The 17,627-nt window shown below is 60.4% G+C and overlaps 4 protein-coding genes across 10 annotated transcripts in view; 3 read left to right on the top strand and 1 right to left on the bottom strand.

The window, feature by feature from the left end:
- The window catches only part of NUP98 (nucleoporin 98 and 96 precursor), a 33,815-nt gene extending 32,906 nt beyond the window's left edge, over positions 1 to 909 (top strand). For all 6 annotated transcript variants that reach the window (XM_085069410.1, XM_085069233.1, XM_085069323.1 and 3 more), the window contains one exon: positions 415 to 909. In XM_085069410.1, the coding sequence (XP_084925536.1) occupies positions 415 to 626 (212 nt within the window). In that variant the 3' untranslated portion in view covers positions 627 to 909. The remainder of the gene's footprint in view (positions 1 to 414) is intronic.
- A 1,269-nt stretch (positions 910 to 2,178) lies between these two features.
- On the top strand, positions 2,179 to 4,796 carry CHRNA10 (cholinergic receptor nicotinic alpha 10 subunit). Its single transcript, XM_085079636.1, has 5 exons — positions 2,179 to 2,247; positions 2,481 to 2,626; positions 2,929 to 3,083; positions 3,366 to 3,898; positions 4,049 to 4,796. Exons 1-5 carry the CDS (start codon positions 2,187 to 2,189, stop codon positions 4,519 to 4,521), a joined length of 1,368 nt encoding a protein of 455 aa, XP_084935762.1. The 5' UTR covers positions 2,179 to 2,186; the 3' UTR covers positions 4,522 to 4,796.
- A 978-nt stretch (positions 4,797 to 5,774) lies between these two features.
- LOC146444003 (uncharacterized) lies at positions 5,775 to 7,150 on the bottom strand. Of its 2 annotated transcripts, XR_014852804.1 has the most exons (3): positions 6,956 to 7,150; positions 6,048 to 6,815; positions 5,776 to 5,993 (listed from the first exon to the last, which is right to left on the bottom strand). XR_014852804.1 is itself a non-coding variant. In XM_085067436.1 (2 exons), the coding sequence occupies exons 1-2, from the start codon at positions 7,058 to 7,060 to the stop codon at positions 6,102 to 6,104; spliced, it is 819 nt and encodes a 272-aa protein (XP_084923562.1). In that variant the 5' UTR covers positions 7,061 to 7,150; the 3' UTR covers positions 5,775 to 6,101. The 2 variants fall into 2 exon arrangements, 1 of the variants encoding a protein (XP_084923562.1); XM_085067436.1 differs by having other exon boundaries at positions 5,775 to 6,815.
- A 98-nt stretch (positions 7,151 to 7,248) lies between these two features.
- LOC146444002 (uncharacterized) lies at positions 7,249 to 8,288 on the top strand. The gene has a single exon (XM_085051590.1). The coding sequence runs from the start codon at positions 7,342 to 7,344 to the stop codon at positions 8,020 to 8,022; it is 681 nt and encodes a 226-aa protein (XP_084907716.1). The 5' UTR covers positions 7,249 to 7,341; the 3' UTR covers positions 8,023 to 8,288.
- The last annotated feature ends 9,339 nt before the right edge of the window (positions 8,289 to 17,627 follow it).

Below are 17,627 nucleotides of genomic sequence, written 5' to 3'. Positions count from 1 at the left end.
GGGCTGTACAGCCCTGTCTGGGAAGGAATTTTCTCCATATCCAGCCTGAGCCTCCCCTGGCACAACTTGAGGCCATTTCCTCTTGTTCTGTCCCTTGTTCCCTGGGAGCAGAGCCCCACCCTCCCCTGGCTGCCCCCTTCTGTCAGGGAGTTGAGAATGAGAAGATCCCCCCGAGCCTCTTTTTCTCCAGGCTGAGCCCCATTAGCCCTTTGGGGGAAGAACTTTTCCCCAATATCCAACCTAAACCACTGGCACAGCCTGAGGCTGTTTCACATCCCCCTGTGGCTGCACTGCCTGTGCTGAGGCAGGGGAGGGGAGAGGACAGCACAGTCCGTGTCCCTTCACTCCCAGCTGGCTGGGTTAGATTGCTCCCACCCCGGAGCACACGGCGAGCTCGCTGTCCCTCCCTTGCAGACATGGCGAAGCGCCTGGCCAACGTGCTGCGGGTGGTGCTGAGCCTGCAGCAGAGCCCGGAGCCAGGCCCTGAGCCGGCCGAGCCCCGCGTGCCCCTGCGCCTGCTGGCCCCACACATCGGCCGCCTGCCCATGCCCGAGGACTACGCGCTGGAGGAGCTGCGCAGCCTCACCCACGCCTACCTGCGGGAGCTGGCGCTGGCCACGCACTGACCGCTGACCCCGCGCCGCGGCCGCAGCCGGCCGGCCGTCCACCAGGCCAGGACTGACCAGGACTGTTGTGGGACAAGCAGTGAACATGAAACTGCTCATTCAGAAATCGCTCCCCTCGGATTTCGGGGTCCTGCCCAGCAGCCTCGGCCCCGGCACTGCCCTGTGCTCACGGAAGGTCTTTATGCATGAGGAGTATCGAAAGGTTTTTATTAAAAAAATATAAATAAATGCTCTAGATTATTTTCCTGTCTTTTTGAAAACAATAAATAAAATGTTTATAGTACTCCCGCGGGTTCCTTTGCTTTTTAAGGCGGGGTTTGGGTTTGTAGGTGTGTGTCCCTTGCTGTGTCACTCCGGGGTGGTTGGGCTGGTCAGGTGGGGACACAGCACGGCCCAGGAGTGTCTGATACAATCCCACCTGCTTTTGGTGGTGATCAGGGTAGGCTCCTTCAGGATCCTGGAGGAAAAGTCACCCCTGTCTCAAGAACAGGGTCTGGGGAGCCCAGATAAACCAGATAGTGGCCTTTTGGTACTGAAAGGGGCTCTTGTGAAAGCTGGAGAGGGACTTGGGACAAGGGAGGGAGGGACAGGACAAGGGCGAATGGCTTCCCAGTGCCAGAGGGCAGGGATGGATGGAATAGTGGGGAGGAATTGCTCCCTGTGAGGGTGGAGAGGCCCTGGGATGGAATTCCCAGAGAAGCTGTGGCTGCCCCTGGATCCCTGGCAGTGTCCAAGGCCAGGCTGGATGGGGCTTGGGGGCCCCTGCTGTGGTGGAAGATGTCCCTGTCCCTGCCTGTCCCTGCCTGTCCCTGCCTGTCCCTGCCGCGGTGGCACGTTAGGTGACACTGGCTGTGTGCAGGGGCTGGGTCACTCCAGCTTCGCCTCCTTCCATTACTGTAATTGGGCCTGAGCGGCTCCGGCCCGGGCGGGACGGGCTGGGATGAATAATTCACCGCCTGGAAACAAAACCTCCGGCCTCAAAACCGCTCGGCATCTGCCGCCGGGGCTCGGCGTGGGAAAGCTGCCAGGAGGCGCCGGGGGAGCGCAGCGGGCGGATTGCCCGGGGCTGGAGCTGGGGATGTTCGGCACCCCTTGCCAGGCACCGCTGCCCTCGCTGCTTTGTCCCCTGGGTCTTGCCCCTCCAACTCCCGCGGTTTTCTTCTCACTAAATGGGAACAATCTGCCTCTTCCCTTCCCTTGCTCTAAGAGCAGAGAGCAGGCTGTCCCTTGCTGTGCACGGGGGTCACTCCATACAGGGCTGTACCATCCTCCCTCGGCTCTTGCAGCTCTCGGTGTCCCCATGCAGGCGGCAGGTGTCCCCCGCGCTGGGACAGGTGCTGTCCCGCCGAGGTGCTGTCGTGGCTGAGCAGTGCCTCCCAAACCCATCCTCGAGGGGCTCGGCGGCACTCACAGCCCATCCCGTCCCCTGCCACCCCCCAAACGGCCCCCGGGGGTCACCCACCGTAACCCCTGGCCGTGGGTGCCTGGGGACAGTGCCCCCCCGCCCTGTCCCCGCCCTGACGTCACCTGTCCCCCCCCCGTCCCCGCACCTGCGGCGGGATGGAGCTCGGAGCTCGCCTGTGCCTCGCCCTGTGCCTCGCCGGCATCCTCCCGGCCCCGGGTGAGCAGGGGGGCTCCAGGGGCGCAGACCCCACTCCGCCGCGGTCCCTGGAGCGGCACACGGGGAATCCGGAGCATGGGGGGCTCGGGCTGGCCGTGAGGGGGGCCGGGGGTCTCGCCGTGCTCCCCTGCCCCTCCCAGCTGCCGGAGGGTTCCCGCGGCAGAGTCCTGCGGCTCCCTCGGGGGTGTCCGGCCGCACCCCGGCCCCTCCAGCCCCGCTCCGTGTCTCCCCAGGCTGCCGCGGGGCGCAGGGCAGGCTCGCCTACAAACTGCTCCACGACCTCTTCGCCAACTACTCCAGCGCCCTGCGCCCCGTGGAGGACACGGACCGCGCTCTCAACGTCAGCCTGCAGGTCACCCTGTCCCAGATCATCGACATGGTGAGTGCCCGGCACGGCACGGCACGGCACCGCAGTCTGCTCCCCGCAGCGGGTCCTGCTCCGCCCCACGCCGACCCGCAGCCCTTGAAAGCAGCCCGGATGTACCCCCAAACCGGCCCAGCTGCCCCTGAGTCAGCTCAGACCACTCTGCAGACAGCCCGGACCCCCCCAAAACCAGCACGGCCCCCTGGAATCCAGCTCAGCTCCGCGGGACACTCGGAGAGGCCACCGGGCTGGGGGCTGAGGGCAGCACGGGTGTCACCCGCGTCCATCCCCTCACGGCCACCCTCTCCCCTCGGCAGGACGAGAGGAACCAGGTGCTCACCTCCTACCTGTGGGTCCGCCAGATCTGGCTGGACGCCCACCTCACCTGGGACAAGGACGAGTACGGTGGCATCGACAGCATCCGCATCCCCAGCAGCTACGTGTGGCGGCCGGACATCATCCTCTACAACAAGTGGGTTGTGCTTGGTCCCCCCAGCGGCTCCCGGAGCCAGGGGGGCTCGGCTGGGGCTCGGGGGGCGGCACGGGGTGTTGCTATCATTGGGGTGGGAGCAGGAGGGTCCCGGAGTGGGAGATACAGGGAGCTGGGGAGCCAGGGGGTGCTGGCAGCAGCATTGTGTGCCTGGGACTAACCCGCCACCACCGAGGGGACAGTCAGGGGCTGCAAGTGACGTGGGGACGGGACACGGCTTGGCCAGGGTCCATCTCGGCCCCACGGCCACCCCTCCCTGCCCAGCGCCGACGAGCACTTCGGCGGCTCCATGGAGACCAACGTGGTGCTGCGCTCCGACGGGCACATCATGTGGGACTCCCCCGCCATCACCAAGAGCTCCTGCAAGGTGGACGTGTCCTACTTCCCCTTCGACGGGCAGCGGTGCCGCCTCACCTTCGGCTCCTGGACCTACAACGGCAACCAGATCGACCTCCGCAACCAGCTGGACACCGGCGACCTGACGGACTTCGTGGAGAACGTGGAGTGGGAGGTGCTGGGCATGCCGGCCACGAGGAACGTCATCACCTACGGCTGCTGCTCCGAGCCCTACCCCGACATCACCTACACGCTGCTCCTGCGCCGCCGCGCCTCCTTCTACATCTTCAACCTCCTGCTGCCCTGCATCATGGTCTCCTTCCTGGCGCCCCTCGGCTTCTACCTGCCGGCCGACTCGGGGGAGAAGGTGTCGCTGGGGGTGACGGTGCTGCTGGCGCTCACCGTGTTCCAGCTGCTGGTGGCCGAGAGCATGCCACCCTCGGAGAGCGTCCCGCTCATCGGTGAGGCCCGGCGGCACCCGGGAGCCTCCCGGGCCGGGGGGGCTGTGCCGGGCCGGGCAGTGCCGGGGCCGGGCTGTGGCGCAGGGTGGGGAACAGTCCCCTGTGGGGCGCAGGACCCCCGAGCCCCCGTCACGCCCGCTGTCCCCACAGGGAAGTACTACATCGCCACCATGACCATGATCACAGCCTCCACGGCGCTCACCATCTTCATCATGAACGTGCACCACTGCGGGCCGGGGGCTCGGCCCGTGCCCCCCTGGGCGCGCCGGCTCATCCTGCACCACATGGCTCGGCTCTGCTGCGTCTACGAGGTGGGCGAGAGCTGCAAGAGCCCGCAGCGGGCTCTGGGCGGGGGGGATGGCGGGGGGCCGGGGGAGAGCGCCGGGGAGGGGAGGGTGGGCACCGAGGTGGGGGGCTGTCCCTGGGACCACTGCCTGTGCCACCACGACTCCCTGCTGAGGAACGTGGGGTACATCGCCGGCTGCTTCCGGCGCCACCGCACCAACCAGCGCCGCACCGGCGAGTGGAAGAAGGTGGCCAAGGTGATGGATCGCTTCTTCATGTGGGTCTTCTTCCTCATGGTCTTCCTCATGAGCGTGCTGGTCCTGGGCAACGCTGCCTGATGGCCCTGCGGAGCGTCACTGTGACCCCCAGGGACGGCGGTGGCCGCAGGTGCCTCGGGAGGGTGACACATCCCAAAATGCCCCTGGTGTCCCCGAAGCTGCGGGGTGGGAGCTGCACAGTCACTGGGGAGAGGTGCCCGACAGCGGGACCCCTACCCCAGCTGCAGGGCTGAGGGGTCACAGCCCCTGTCTGACCACACCAGAGTGGGCATCTCCATCCCCCGGCATCCTACTGCTGAGAAACCCATCAAACCACAAATAAACCGTGGAACGTTTGTCCTGCTTCTGCTGCCTGGGACAAGGGTGCTGGCAGGGCTGAGGGTGGCCCTGCGAGGGATGGAGGGATCAGATCCCTGAGCCTCCACTGACAGATGGGGAACTCCCCGAGGGAAGAGGTGTGGAGATCCCCGAGGCAAGGAGTGCAGGGCCAGGCAGGAGCTCTGCAGTGCTGCTCACCCGGCCAGGGCAGGCTGGTCCTGCAGTCTATCAGTGTCCCCACAGCCCAGCCTGTGGCAGCCACTGCCCCATGGCTCCTTGGGGAGCCCTGCTCAGCCCAGGGCAGTGGAGACCCCCTGTCCCCACAGGATGTGGGACCCCGGCTGGGGGGAGGACAGTGGTTCTGCAGCACTGCATGGTTCAGCTCCGTGCTAAGTGTCCTCCAGCAGCCCACAGCTACACCCCAACAGCTGCACCCAACACCTGCACCCCACAGCTGCACCCAGAACCCTGGACACCCCAGCAGCTGGATGGGCGCTGGAGCCAGGACTGGGGATGGCTGAGAATGTGCTGGGTTGGTTGGGGAGAGACAATTCCATTCCTTCCCACGGAGCTGTGGATTGGAGTTGTGCTGCAATGTTGATACCCCTGGGATGTTTCTGCCAATGCAGCCTTTGCTGCTCCTGGGAAGGGAAGGGAAGGGAAGGGAAGGGAAGGGAAGGGAAGGGAAGGGAAGGGAAGGGAAGGGAAGATAAATTCTCTAGGACTGGTGAGTGCTGTGATGGAGGGAGGCTGTCCTGAGCACAGTGACCACCAAAGGAGTAGTTTTGGATTCCCAGGGAAGCAAGAAGGGAGGCAGCAGAAATGGAGAGGGATGACTTTTGGAAGAAGGGACAGCAAATCAGGAGGTGACAAGAATGTCCCGAGGTCCTGCAGGGGGAAAACAAGAAGGGCCAAAGCCCCACTAGAATTTACCATGGCTGCTGCTGTGAAAGACAATAAAAATTACTTTTACAAACAATAGATTTGGCTTGGATGCTCTTTGTTCATTTTTTTTTGGTTGCACTCTTTTTTTTTTTTTCTTTTCTATTCATTGCTGGGAGGAAGCATTGAGACAAAGAATGAGGGAAAGTCTGAGGTGCCAGGTAATCAGGCCTGGACACCGTGAGTTTGTGAGAGTCAGATCCTGCCTGAGCAGCCTGGTGTCCCTCCAGGACAGGCTGGGAAGGGCTGGGGACGTGGCTGTGGCTGGCCAGGCTGGGGACGTGGCTGTGGCTGGCCAGGCTGGGGACATGGCTGTGGCTGGCCAGGCTGCTCAGCACCAAACCACGGCACTCCTGCAGCTCCAGCAGCACCAGCGGAGCTCAGCGGCGGCGGCAGCAGTACGGAGGGAGGTGGCGACTCCACCAGGCTGCCAGGCACCCCCCGAGCCGGGCACGGAGCTTGCCCAGCGGCCGGCCAGCTTCCCGGCCCCTCGGCCGGCCCGCGGGCAGTGCCTGCCAGGCAGGGGGCTTTGCTGAGCCCCACCTCAGGTCAGCGCTTGGGATGTTGAACTCCTGTCCCAGTGAGTTGCTGCTGCTGCTGCTGCTGCTGCCCTCGGAGCCCTGGGCGATCAGCACGTCCCTGGGCACAAACCAGGCCATGGCCGTGCGGCTGCTGCCGTCCAGCTCCAGAGCCCTGCCGCTGCCTCCTGCCCCGGCCTCGGCTGTGGCCTCTCCACGTGCACTGGCCATGTCCTCCTTGGGCTGCTCCCCTGCAGGGCCATGCAGAGACTCTTTGCCCCCCAGCAGCCCTGGCTCCGTGGGCACCTCAGCCTGGGTCACCCTGCAGCCCCTCGGCGTCCTCGGCCACTGGGGCAGCTGTGCCTCCAGCTCCTTGCGGTGCTCCTCGAAGAGCGCCTGGGAGTCCTGGCAGCTCCGGATGAACCTTGGGAAATGCCTCCTGGAGCTCATGGAGCTGCGTGGGGAGCTGCTATGGGGCAGCTCCATGTCTGCTGATCTCCACACTCTGTCCACGTTGCTCTGCCCCTCCAGCCGGCCTCTCGCTGCGCCTGGATGCTCTGAGTTCTGACGGATCCTCTGCAAGAACCACAGATGGGTGAGACCAGCAGCTCCTCAGGATGCTCTGCATTGTCCTGCCATGCATGCTGCACCAACTCACCCCAAACCAGCCTGGCCCAGCCCAGCCCAGCCCACACAGCAGTTCAGAGACTACCTACCCAGAGCCGCTTGTCCCGTAGCATGACAGTGACCAAGATGAGCTGCAGCACCACCATCATGAGTGCCACCAGCTCACCCAGGGTAAAGATGTTGAGGAACCCCATGGCACCATCCCTGGCACTCCAGGTCACCAGTACAGGCTGGTGAAGAGGTTCCTCAGTGTCCTGCAGGATCCCAGTGAAGGGGACCCAACCCTGCTGGGGCGGCAGAGGCTATGGTGATGCCAGTCTGTGATGTCACAGTGTCCCAGCAGGTGGGCAGAGGCCCTTTGTGACAGTGTGGGGCAGAGAGAGTCCCCTGTGTAACATCACAGGACAGGCAGAGCTTCTTGTGTGGCATTGAGTGCCACTTGACCCAGGGGACATGCCCACGTGCCACACCATCAATGTGGAGCCACGGGCCCCCTCGGGAGCACATAGCTGATGCTGGGCAGCTGCAGCTCCCCATGGCAGCTCCCCATAGCAGCTCCCCACGCAGCTCCATGAGCTCCAGGAGGCATTTCCCAAGGTTCATCCGGAGCTCCCGGGACTCCCAGGCGCTCTTCGAGGAGCACTGCAAGGAGCTGGAGGCACAGCTGCCCCAGTGGCCGAGGACGCCGAGGGGCTGCAGGGTGACCCAGGCTGAGGTGCCCACGGAGCCAGGGCTGCTGGGGGGCAAAGAGTCTCTGCATGGCCCTGCAGAGGAGCGGCTGAAGGAGAACGTGGCCAGTGCACGCGGAGAGGCCACAGCCGAGGCCGGGGCAGGAGGCAGCGGCAGGGCTCTGGAGCTGGACAGCAGCAGCCCCACGGCCATGGCCTGGTTTGTGCCCAGGGACGTGCTGATCACCCAGGGCTCCGAGGGCAGCAGTAGCAGCAGCTGCAGCTCGCTGGGGAAGGAGCTCTACATCCCGAGTGCTGACCCGTGGTGGGGCCCAGCAAAGCCCCCTGCCCGGCAGGCACTGCCCGTGGGCCGGCCGAGGGGCCGGGAAGCTGGCCGGCCGCTGGGCAAGCTCCGTGCCCGGCTCGGGGGCTGCCTGGCAGCCTGGTGGAGTCGCCACCTCCCTCCGTACTGCTGCCGCCGCCGCTGAGCTCCGCTGGTGCTGCTGGAGCTGCAGGAGTGCCGTGGTTTGGTGCTGAGCAGCCTGGCCAGCCACAGCCATGTCCCCAGCCTGGCCAGCCACAGCCATGTCCCCTGCCCTTCCCAGCCTGTCCTGGAGGGACATTGGGCTGCTCAGACAGGATCTGACTCTCACAAACCTGTGCTGTCCAGGCCTGATTGCCTGGCACCTCAGACTTTCCCTCATTCTTTGTCTCAATGCTTCCTCCCAGCAATGAATGCAAAAAAAAAGAAGAATGCAACCAAAAAAACAAACAAAAAGCATTCAAGCCAAATCTATTGTTTGTAAAAGTAATTTTGATTGTCTTTCACAGGAAACACCATGGTAAATTCTAGTGGGGCTTTGGCCCTTCTTGTTTTCCCCCTGCAGGACCTCAGGACATCCTTGTCACCTCCTGATTTGCTGTCCCTTCTTCCAAAAGCCATCCCTCTCCATTTCTGCTGATTCCCTTCTTGCTTCTCTGGGAATCCAAAACTACTCCTTTGGTGGTTGCTGTGCCCAGGACAGCCTCCCCCTCACAAGACTTCTTTTTCTTTTCTCCATTCTCGTTTGTCTTTTGCCTTCCAATTTTTTTTCCCATAATTTGTTTCTAATTATTATCTCACAAGTTTTCCTAACAGTCAGTGAAGGCTCTCCCTTGTGCTTCTGGGTGTCACAAAGGCAGTTCTGAGCATGCCACGCTGTCACAAAGAGGGGTGATGTCACAAGGGAGGCTATAAAAGGGCCCTGCAGGAGCCGTGCTTCCTGGCAGTGTCTTTGCAGAAAACATCCTCAGCCTCTGCCACCCCACCAGGGCTGGGTTGCCATCCCTGCTGCCCTGAAGGTCACTGGGGAACCTCTTCACCAGCCTGTGCTGCTGACCTGGAGCGCCAGGGATGTCCATGGGGAGTCCCAACATCTTCACCCAAGGTTCATCCAAAACTCCCAGGCACGCTTCGAGGAGCAGCACAAGGAGCCAAGGATGCCCAGAGACGGCAGGGTGGCCCAGAGTGGCTGCAGGGTGGCCCAGAGGGGCTGCAGGGTGGCCCAAGCTGAGGGGCCCACGGAGCCAGGGCTGCTGGGGGGCAGAGAGGCTCGGCATGGCCGTGCAGAGGAGAGGCCAAGGGTGGCCATGGCCAATGCCCTGGGAAAGGCCAAAGCTGAGGCCAGGGGCCAAGGCAGCAGCAGGTTCCTGGAGCTGGAAGGCAGCAGGTCCAAGGCCAAAGCCCAGCTGCCCCCTGGAGAAGTGCAGCCCTTTGGCCCCAGGGCAGCAGAGGCCAGCGTCAGCTCCCTGGGCAGCTGTGTCACCACTGCTCAGGGCACGAGATCCCTGTCACTGCTCCGGCCCCCGCCGCGGGTGCCCGAGGACAGGGAGAGGGCCAGGAGGGCAGGGTGTGGCCTCCGGGAGCTCTGCTCCTGGCTGAGGCGCTCCGTGGTGGGCTGGTGGTCTCGGTACACCCAGCGCCGCCGCCGCCGCCGCCTCCGCGTCCGCTTTGCCACCCCCCTGGCCACAGTCAGGTACATCGACTGAACTGGCTGGGGATACTCCCCTCCAAGAGCCCTAGAATTTGTTTCTAATTAATAAATTATCACAACCCACGAGTTTCTCACTTTTATCCTTTCAATTCTGCCCCCCATCCCTGTGGGGATGCAGGAAGGTGGTCCTACTCACGGCAGCAGAATTGGGATGAGATGATTTTTAAGGTCCCTCCCAACCCAAACTGCTCTGTGATTACACAGAGCGATTCCACATTGCTTGTTTTAGAAGCTCTGTGTCACTGTCCTGTGTCCCTGCTGACCCTAGCTTCATGGATGTCACTGCAGCTGAGCAGGGACAGATTCCCAGCAAAGCCCAGCTCTCCCCACCTCCCACTGAATGCAAGAGCTTAAAGGCAACTGAGAAAACCAGACTGGTGATGTTCTGTGCTGTGCCAGGCAACAAAACCACACTGCTGGGTTCTGGGCATGCCAGGCTGGCAGGGCAGTGTCTCAGGGTTCTTTAACAGCAAGAAGTTCTCACCTGCCAGCTGGAGCTGCTGATCTCCAGGACAGGAGAGGGATTGGGGCACAGAGTGGTCACAGAATCATGGAACTACTTGACTTGGAAAGGACCTTAAAGGCCATCCAGTGCCACCCCAGCCATGGCAGGGACACCTTCCACTGTCCCAGGCTGCTCCAAGCCCCAATGTCCAACCTGGCCTTGGACACTGCCAGGGATCCAGGGGCAGCCACAGCTTCTCTGGGAATTCCATCCCAGGGCCTCCCCACCCTGCCAGGGAACAATTCCTTCCCAATATCCCATCCATCCCTGCCCTCTGGCACTGGGAAGCCATTCCCTGTGTCCTGTCCCTCCAGCCCTTGTCCCCAGTCCCCCTCCAGCTCTCTTGCTGATCCCTTCAAAACACAACCTGCAGCAGGTCCGTGAAGCTGAGACAGTGCACAGTCGAGGTAGAGGCTGAATTTCCCATCTCATCAACTTTTCCTCTTTATTCCTTTTCCAACACACCAACCACCCCCTCAGGCAGCCCCCGAGGCAAGCCTTCAACAACAAAGACATCTGAGAACCAACCACGTCCTCTAAGCAGCAACCTGTTTGACTTTTGGGGAAGCTGGCTGCCAGCTTATTTTGTCAATCCAAAAGCCATGGAAGGGCAGGAGCAGCTCAGGTGTGGCAGGTGCCTCTCTGTGTCCCCTCAGGCAGCAGAGAGCCCTGTGCTGCTGCCGGGCTGTGCAGAGCTCCGAGGTGGCAGGGGAAGGACAGAGCACTAGGAGCTGCCAAATGAACATTCCGGTACCCCTGGGTGAGGGCAGTGGGAGCTCCGAGCTGCCCAGGTGAGCACCCTGCGTTTGAAAAGAAACCGAATACACTGTCGGCACGGCGAGGATCTGTGGAGAGCAGGAAGGAATTGGGATCGACAGGGATTCCCAGTGCTGGGGGAGGAATTTATCTTTTATCTAAACAAAGCAGATGAGAGAGCAGAGCTGAGGGTGGGGGAGCCGCTGCAACAGGCAGTGACACCTGAACGTCCCCAGAGCCAAACTCTCCATTCCAGGGACACTTGAACCCTTGTCCCTTTCCCATCGCTGTCCCTGTCCCTGTCCCTGTCCCTGTCCCTGTCACTGTCCCTGTCCATTCGCTGTCCCTGTCCCATCGCTGTCCCTGTCCCTGTCCCTGTCCCTGTCCCTGTCCCTGTCCCTGTCCCTGTCCCATCGCTGTCCCTGTCCCTGTCCCTGTCCCTGTCCCTGTCCCTGTCCCTGTCCCTGTCCCTGTCCCATCGCTGTCCCTGTCCCATCGCTGTCCCTGTCCCTGTCCCTGTCCCTGTCCCTGTCCCTGTCCCATCGCTGTCCCTGTCCCGGGGTGGCGCGGGTCCTGCAGTACCGCGCGGGGCCGCCGGGTGGCGCTGGTGGCTCAGCCGCAGAACAGCAGGACGGGGGGACGTTGGGACCTCGCGTGACCCTCGTGTGTCCCCGAGGCTCCTGTGACAAACCTTCTGAGAGCTCCCCAAACCTTCCCAGACCTTCCCACACCTCCCAGCCAGGAAGCAGAGCTCGCTGTGGGCATCAGGCACATCAGGGTTTCACAGTGCCACATCTGGTCATTTCTTGGACACCTGCAGGGATGGGGACTGCAAACCTCCCTGGGCAGCTCCTGCCAAGGCCTGAGCACCCTTTCCATGCAGAAATTCCTGCTGCTGGCCAAGCTGAGCCTCCCCTGGCCCAGCCTGAGGCTGTTCCCTCTCCTGCTGTCCCTGTTCCCTGGAGCACAGCCTGACCTCCCGGCTGTCCCCTCCTGGCAGCAGCTGTGCAGAGCCACAAGGTTCCCCTGAGCCTCCTTTGCTCCAGGCTCAGCTCCTTTCCAGCTCCCTCAGGAGTTCTCCAGACCCTTCCCAGCTCTGTTCCCTTCTCTGGACACTCTGCAGCCCCTCAATGTCCTTCCTGAATTGATGGTCCCAGCACTGGACATGGGTGGAAGGTGGGAGTTATCCCATCTCCAGCTGTGTGGGACACTCCCATGGGAGGCTTGAACTTCTTCACATCTGGGTGAACATTAACAGCAGGATCACCTCCAGGGTGACTCCTGTCAGTGTCCCACTGCCCATCCTCAGTGGCAGCACCCCTAATGTACCACATGGACTAGCTTTCCCAGGTCTTTCTCTCCAAAGCCTGTGGCACTGAGCATCTTTGTGTATTTCTGCTGCTCCCAACTCTCGATCTCTCCTGTCTTGTAGTTTCACCTCATTCCCAGGGAAATTATCCCAGAGTTGGGAAGGTGCCTAGTAAATGAACCTCTCTGGTTGTCAGGATGTACCTAAAGCATCATCCTACTCAATCCCACAGCACAGCTTCTGTGGGATTCTCTGCTGGCATCTGTTAGGGGTGGTCAGCAGGCACAGGTGATGGGATGGAGGCTTGGGGGTGGTGGGGAATTCAGGGAAGAGAAAGCTGGTGGGGTGTCAGGGGAGATGGGACCCTGTCCCTGCAGTCCCAGGGACTCCTGGCAGCACAGGAGCCTCTGGCTGAGCATGGCCTGGCAATGTGTGCCTGGAGCCAGGATGCAGGTGATGTTCCAAGGGCTGCCCACTCAACCTGCTCCTCAGCTCCTCTGGGGAGGGATGTTCCCTGGCTGCCTACACAGGGACTCCTCCCTGTGGAATCTGTGCTTTTCCCCATGAAGTCTGGAACTTCCCCTGCTTTTGGCTGGGTTGCACACAGTGGATTTTGGGCTCTGTCCCACTGCCAAAGCACCTGAAATCCCTCCTGCTCTGGGATGAGCACAGCCCTTGGTTTCACCCCATCACTGAGGCTGTGGGCTCTGCCTGGGAATTCTCTCGGAGTCCTGACTTGCAGCTGTAAGATCTCTGACTTTTTTCCTTGCCTTTTTGTCTCTGTGTGTTTGATGCTTCTTAATTTATGGCAGCAAAGCCTAACGGAGATCTTTAACTCTGCAGCCGCAATGCAGCAGGAAAACAAGGAGCTCTCCCCCCACTCCCAGGCCCTTTCCCATCTATTTTCCTATTTTAAAAATTACAATTTTTAATGCATCACTTCACAGTCCTCCCAACTTTCCATAGACACTTAGAAATATCAGCTGGCAAATACAGGGAGGTGCTCCCAGACCTCCCTGTCTGCCCAGAATTCATTTGCCTTCCATAAAAAATTAGGCTTTTATGCCAGGGGAAGATGCTAATTCCCTGGAGTCCTTGCATTGCCCGGGATTTTTTTTTTCCCACAAGCATTGAAGTCAGACTCAGTAAAAGCATAAAATATTGCTGAGCAGCTCTTTGGGTTTAATATTCATCCAGCAGCTCCAGCAGCTCCCGCTCTCTCCTGCTTCCCTACAAACCTCCTCCCCACACACAGCAACACCTTGTAGGTGTGGAGACATGGAACTGCTCATTAATTTCTGCCCAGGCTCAGATGCCTGGCAGGAATTAAGTGCTGGAAGGCTTGGAATGGTTTTGATGAGCTTGAGGGATTTAGCTGGGTTCTGTCTGGGGGCTGCTCCCGGGCTCTTGTGGATATCCCTGCAAACCTGGCTGCTGTGTGAGAAATATCAGCCAGAAAACCTGTCTGAATTGCTTCAGCACCTGACAGAGACAGCCAAGGTCTCCCCCAAGCTCCAGGGCCCCCCAGAGTTCGAGTCCAGTGGTCTGAAGAGGTGGAGAGAGCCCCTCCCTGGGTCCCTGCCCACCCAAAGCTGTGCTGCAGTGAGGGGAATTGCCAGGTTTGAATCCAGGAATTCAAATTCAGGATGGAACCTGGAGACATCAACCAGTGCATCTCCTCCCAAGCCAAACCTTCTGTGGTTCCATGATTTACTGGGTGAGTCACAGAGGAGCACGACTTGGGAAAAATCCAGTCCCGATTTGGCAGAGGGTTTAGAAGCACAGACACACATCACACATACAGGGTGCTTAGGGTTAGTCAGGCTGAGAGCTAATTATGACATTAATCAAATTAGCATAAAAAAGCCAAAGTCTTTAGGGAAGATTCCTGACTGCAGGGGGAGGGCTCACATAAAATAACCCAACCAGAGATATTGTGGAAATAATTAAATACTTTAAAAATTACATAAACCAAAGCAAATACTCTGATTAAGAGATGGAAGTGGTGAAACTGCTGCAGAGGAAGGGAGAGGTCTGGGTGAGTGTTGTGGTTGGGAAGTTGGACATCCCAGCATCAGCAGGATATGCAGAAGAACCTTTAGACCCTTTGGGGACAGAGTGTGACCAGCTTTGGGCCTTGGCTTTGAACCAACTGTCCAACTTCTCTTAGTACTTGAATTGGATGAGAAGGATGTGACCCAAAATCTGGAAATGGGATGTGCCAGTGTTGCACCAGTCCTGGCTAACTGGGGTTCCCTCCCTGGCAAGCGAGTGCCACCATGGCCACACTGCCAAGGCCAGAGGGACACTGATGGCAGTTGGTGTGGCCACATTTTATGTCAAACAAGCCCCAGAGTCAGGAGATTTGGCAAAGCTGCCTGTCTAGAGGCACATGCTCAGGCGTCCCTGTGAGCTGGTTGTGCCACTGGTTCACAAGCAGTGATCACAAACCCCACTCCTGTGAGTTTGTCCATCTGCATTGTGCTCCAGCTCCAAGTGCTGCAGTCTGAGCCCCTGAGACATCAAAATGGAGAAGCAAACAGGGGTTATTTCCTCTCTCTGGATCCCTCTGGAGAGCTCCACCACCACCTGGGATGTTCAGGTGGAAGAGGTTTCCTTTGGCCCAAAGGTCTCTTGTGCTCTGCACTTTGGTTCATGTTGGGTTTGGAAGTCTCCCAGTCTGAGTGCCAAACTCAGGTGCTTTTTTACACTGTCACCTCCACCAAATTGTGGTTTTCCTTCACAGTCCTCATGGTTTCCCCCAGAAACCTCAAGGTTTAGCCCCACAGTCTCTGTCTCTGCCCTTTGCTTTTGCTCCCAGCAGCACCTCTGAGCAGGTTAGGAACTCTGCATTCCCAGCTGCCACCATCTGACACCTTCAGGGAATGCTGACACTTGGAGTTCCTGTGAGCTCCCTCTGGGTTTCCATGGAAGCTGAGGCTCTTCCCACAGCCTCTCCACAGCTTCCTGTGCTGTTTGTGGAGCACACAGGATCCACAGGAGCCTCAGCAATGGGGCAGGTTGGAAAAGCACAATATGAAGCATCTTATGCAGGTTTGGCTCTGGTCTTGGGGTCACCTGTGATTATCAGCAGAGGGTGGGACATTCCAAAGTCCCTGTCACACAGGCAGGGCCTCCTTGGGCTCATCCTTGGCAGACCTGTTAACACCTGGGAGCTAAGTGAGTCAAACAGCACCAGAAGGCTCCTGGACACTGCTCCTGGTGTTTCCATGACAGGAGTGTCCCTAAGCCTGTCCTGGTTGGGTAAAAGGACCTGCAAGGTGAGTCACAGCCCAGACCCCACCTGACTGAAGGCCAGGAGAGCTCAGTGCATCAGCTGATGCTGGGAGAGCTGGGGGTGCTCACCTGGAGAAGGGAAACTCCAGGGAGAGCTCAGAGCTCCTGCCAGGGCCTAAAGGAGCTCCAGGAGAGCTGGAGAGGGATTTTGGACAAAGGATAGAGGGACAGGACACAGGGAATGGCTTCCCATTGCCAGAGGGCAGGGATGGATGGGATATTGGGAAGGAATTGTTCCTGGGAGGGTGGGGAGGGACTGGGATGGAATTCCCAGAGAAGCTGTGGCTGCCCCTGGATCCCTGGCAGTGTCCAAGGCCAGGTTGGACATTGGGGCTTGGAGCAGCCTGGGACAGTGGAAGGTGTCCCTGCCATGGCAGGGGTGGCACTGGATGGGATTTGAGGTTCCTTCCAACCCAAACCATTCTGGGATTCCATGATTCCAACGTGGGTCAGACAAGGCCATTCCCATGCCAGGGCTGTTCCCAGAGCAGTGTCAGAGCTGCCCACTGGTGAGTCCTGGTTGTAACGTCCAGCCTGAAGCCCCTGCCCTGCCAGCCTGGGCACTGATGGTGCTGCCCATGCCCTGACAGTGGGGATGTGGTGACAGTTCAGGGTGGTGACAAGGGTGGCAAGGGAGTGGCACGGGGAGACAGGAGATGACAATGCAGGGAGGTGGCAGGAGCTGGCAAGGAAGTGGCAGAGGGTGGCAGGGAGGTGACAGCAAGGTGGTGGCAGTGCTGACTTCTGGCCAGGAGGTGCCTCCTGCGATCCACACTGAGTGCCATGCCTGGTGTCACCGCCGTGTTCCCAGGGCCTCCCGGCTGCTGCTCACCCCCGGCACAGGGAAGAGGCTGGGAGAGACATCCATTTATTTTGTTCCTTCACAGCCTGGCAGTGCAAGAATCATTATCATCATCATCCCCAGCAGCAGCAGCAGGGCAGGGCAGGGTGACCTCCTGGGCTCTGTGGTCACTTGTCACCAGAGCAGTGACACCCCCGGCACCCCCTCCTTGCAGAGACACCGGCAGCTCCGAAGAACCAGAGCCCTACTGGAGAGGTGTCCATGGAATAACAGTGGTTTGGGTTGGATGTCACCTCAGAGCTCAGCCAGTGCCACCCGCTGCCCTGGGTCACTGCAGGGTGCGGAGCCGGGCTGTGTGACGGTGCTGTGTGGCAGCGTGGCTGTGCTGGCCTGGAGCTCAGCTGCCCCAGCAGGACAAGTGCCACCGCCCCGTCCCCTGTCCCTTACCCCGCACAGCGGTTCGGGACGTGTGACGCTGGCAGGAGGCAGCATTGTCCCCTCCCCGCCATCGCAGAGTCCCTCTGACTCACTTCCCTCCCTCGGCTTTCCAACAAGCCAAAGTTAAAAGCAATTCAACTTTGTTTATTACGTTTTTTCCGTCAGGTTGCCTTCCTGGGAGAGTCCAATTAGCGCTAACGAGCGAGCTGATAATTACCGCTCCGGCCCCAGGAGCATTGAGTGCTGCTGGCCGTGCGGCTGCTGTCGCTGCTCCTCTGTCGCTGCCCAGGGGCCAATTAGCGGCTTTGTCACCGCTGATGCTCCCTGGGGACTTCCATCAGCGCCGGGGCTAGTGGCGCTGCGGGGACACTGTCCCCTCATCCATCGCTCATCGCGGCTGCAGGACCCTCATCCCTCATCCCTCATCCCTCATCCCTCATCCCTCATCCCTCATCCCTCATCCCTCATCCCAGACCAACCCGCCCCGGGAATCAGCGCCTTTCCAGCTCCCCCAGCCCCGCCCCAGGCTCTGCGACAGCTCTGTCCCCTCATCTGCCTGTCCCCTTTGCGGAGGGAGCGATGTTTGTGCCTCGCTGTCCCTGGGTGCCACTCGCGGCCAGGCAGGGACTGTCGCGGGTGTCCCGTGGGGATCCCCAGCCCTGCCTGTGCCGGGAGATTTTCCATCCATGCAGCTCCCCGGGCCCTGTGAAGAGCAGGAGCCAGGCAGAACCTTTCCTGTGAAACTCAGAGTCAAACCCTCCCCAAACCCAGCCCAGCGCTGGGGCAGTTTTAAGGGCTGAAAATGCCACAGGGAAATGGGAAAAGCTGTGCCAGCAGCAGCTCCAGCCCCTCTAGCAGAGCTGGAGTTTGGGTGGCACCAAACGGGATGGTTTGTGCTGCAGGCCCCGAGACAATTGCACACTACAGGCACGCAAGGAAAGGCTGGTGGATGG

Source organism: Lichenostomus cassidix, chromosome 1 (genome assembly GCF_008360975.1).
Source record: "Lichenostomus cassidix isolate B80296 chromosome 1, HeHo_3.0, whole genome shotgun sequence".
NCBI classification, from domain to species: Eukaryota; Metazoa; Chordata; class Aves; order Passeriformes; family Meliphagidae; genus Lichenostomus; species Lichenostomus cassidix.
This window is presented reverse-complemented; position numbering and strand designations above follow the sequence as displayed.

Excerpts from the sequence above, each read along its gene's own strand:
- LOC146444003 (XM_085067436.1), bottom strand. The coding sequence starts at position 7,060 with ATGGGGTTCCTCAACATCTTTACCCTGGGTGAGCTGGTGGCACTCATG. Across the intron at positions 6,816-6,955 it reads TACGGGACAAGCGGCTCTGG|AGGATCCGTCAGAACTCAGA; the intron begins GTAGGTAGTCTC and ends TGGTTCTTGCAG.
- CHRNA10 (XM_085079636.1), top strand. The coding sequence starts at position 2,187 with ATGGAGCTCGGAGCTCGCCTGTGCCTCGCCCTGTGCCTCGCCGGCATC. Across the intron at positions 3,084-3,365 it reads GACATCATCCTCTACAACAA|CGCCGACGAGCACTTCGGCG; the intron begins GTGGGTTGTGCT and ends CTCCCTGCCCAG. Across the intron at positions 3,899-4,048 it reads GGAGAGCGTCCCGCTCATCG|GGAAGTACTACATCGCCACC; the intron begins GTGAGGCCCGGC and ends CTGTCCCCACAG.
- LOC146444002 (XM_085051590.1), top strand. The coding sequence starts at position 7,342 with ATGTGGAGCCACGGGCCCCCTCGGGAGCACATAGCTGATGCTGGGCAG.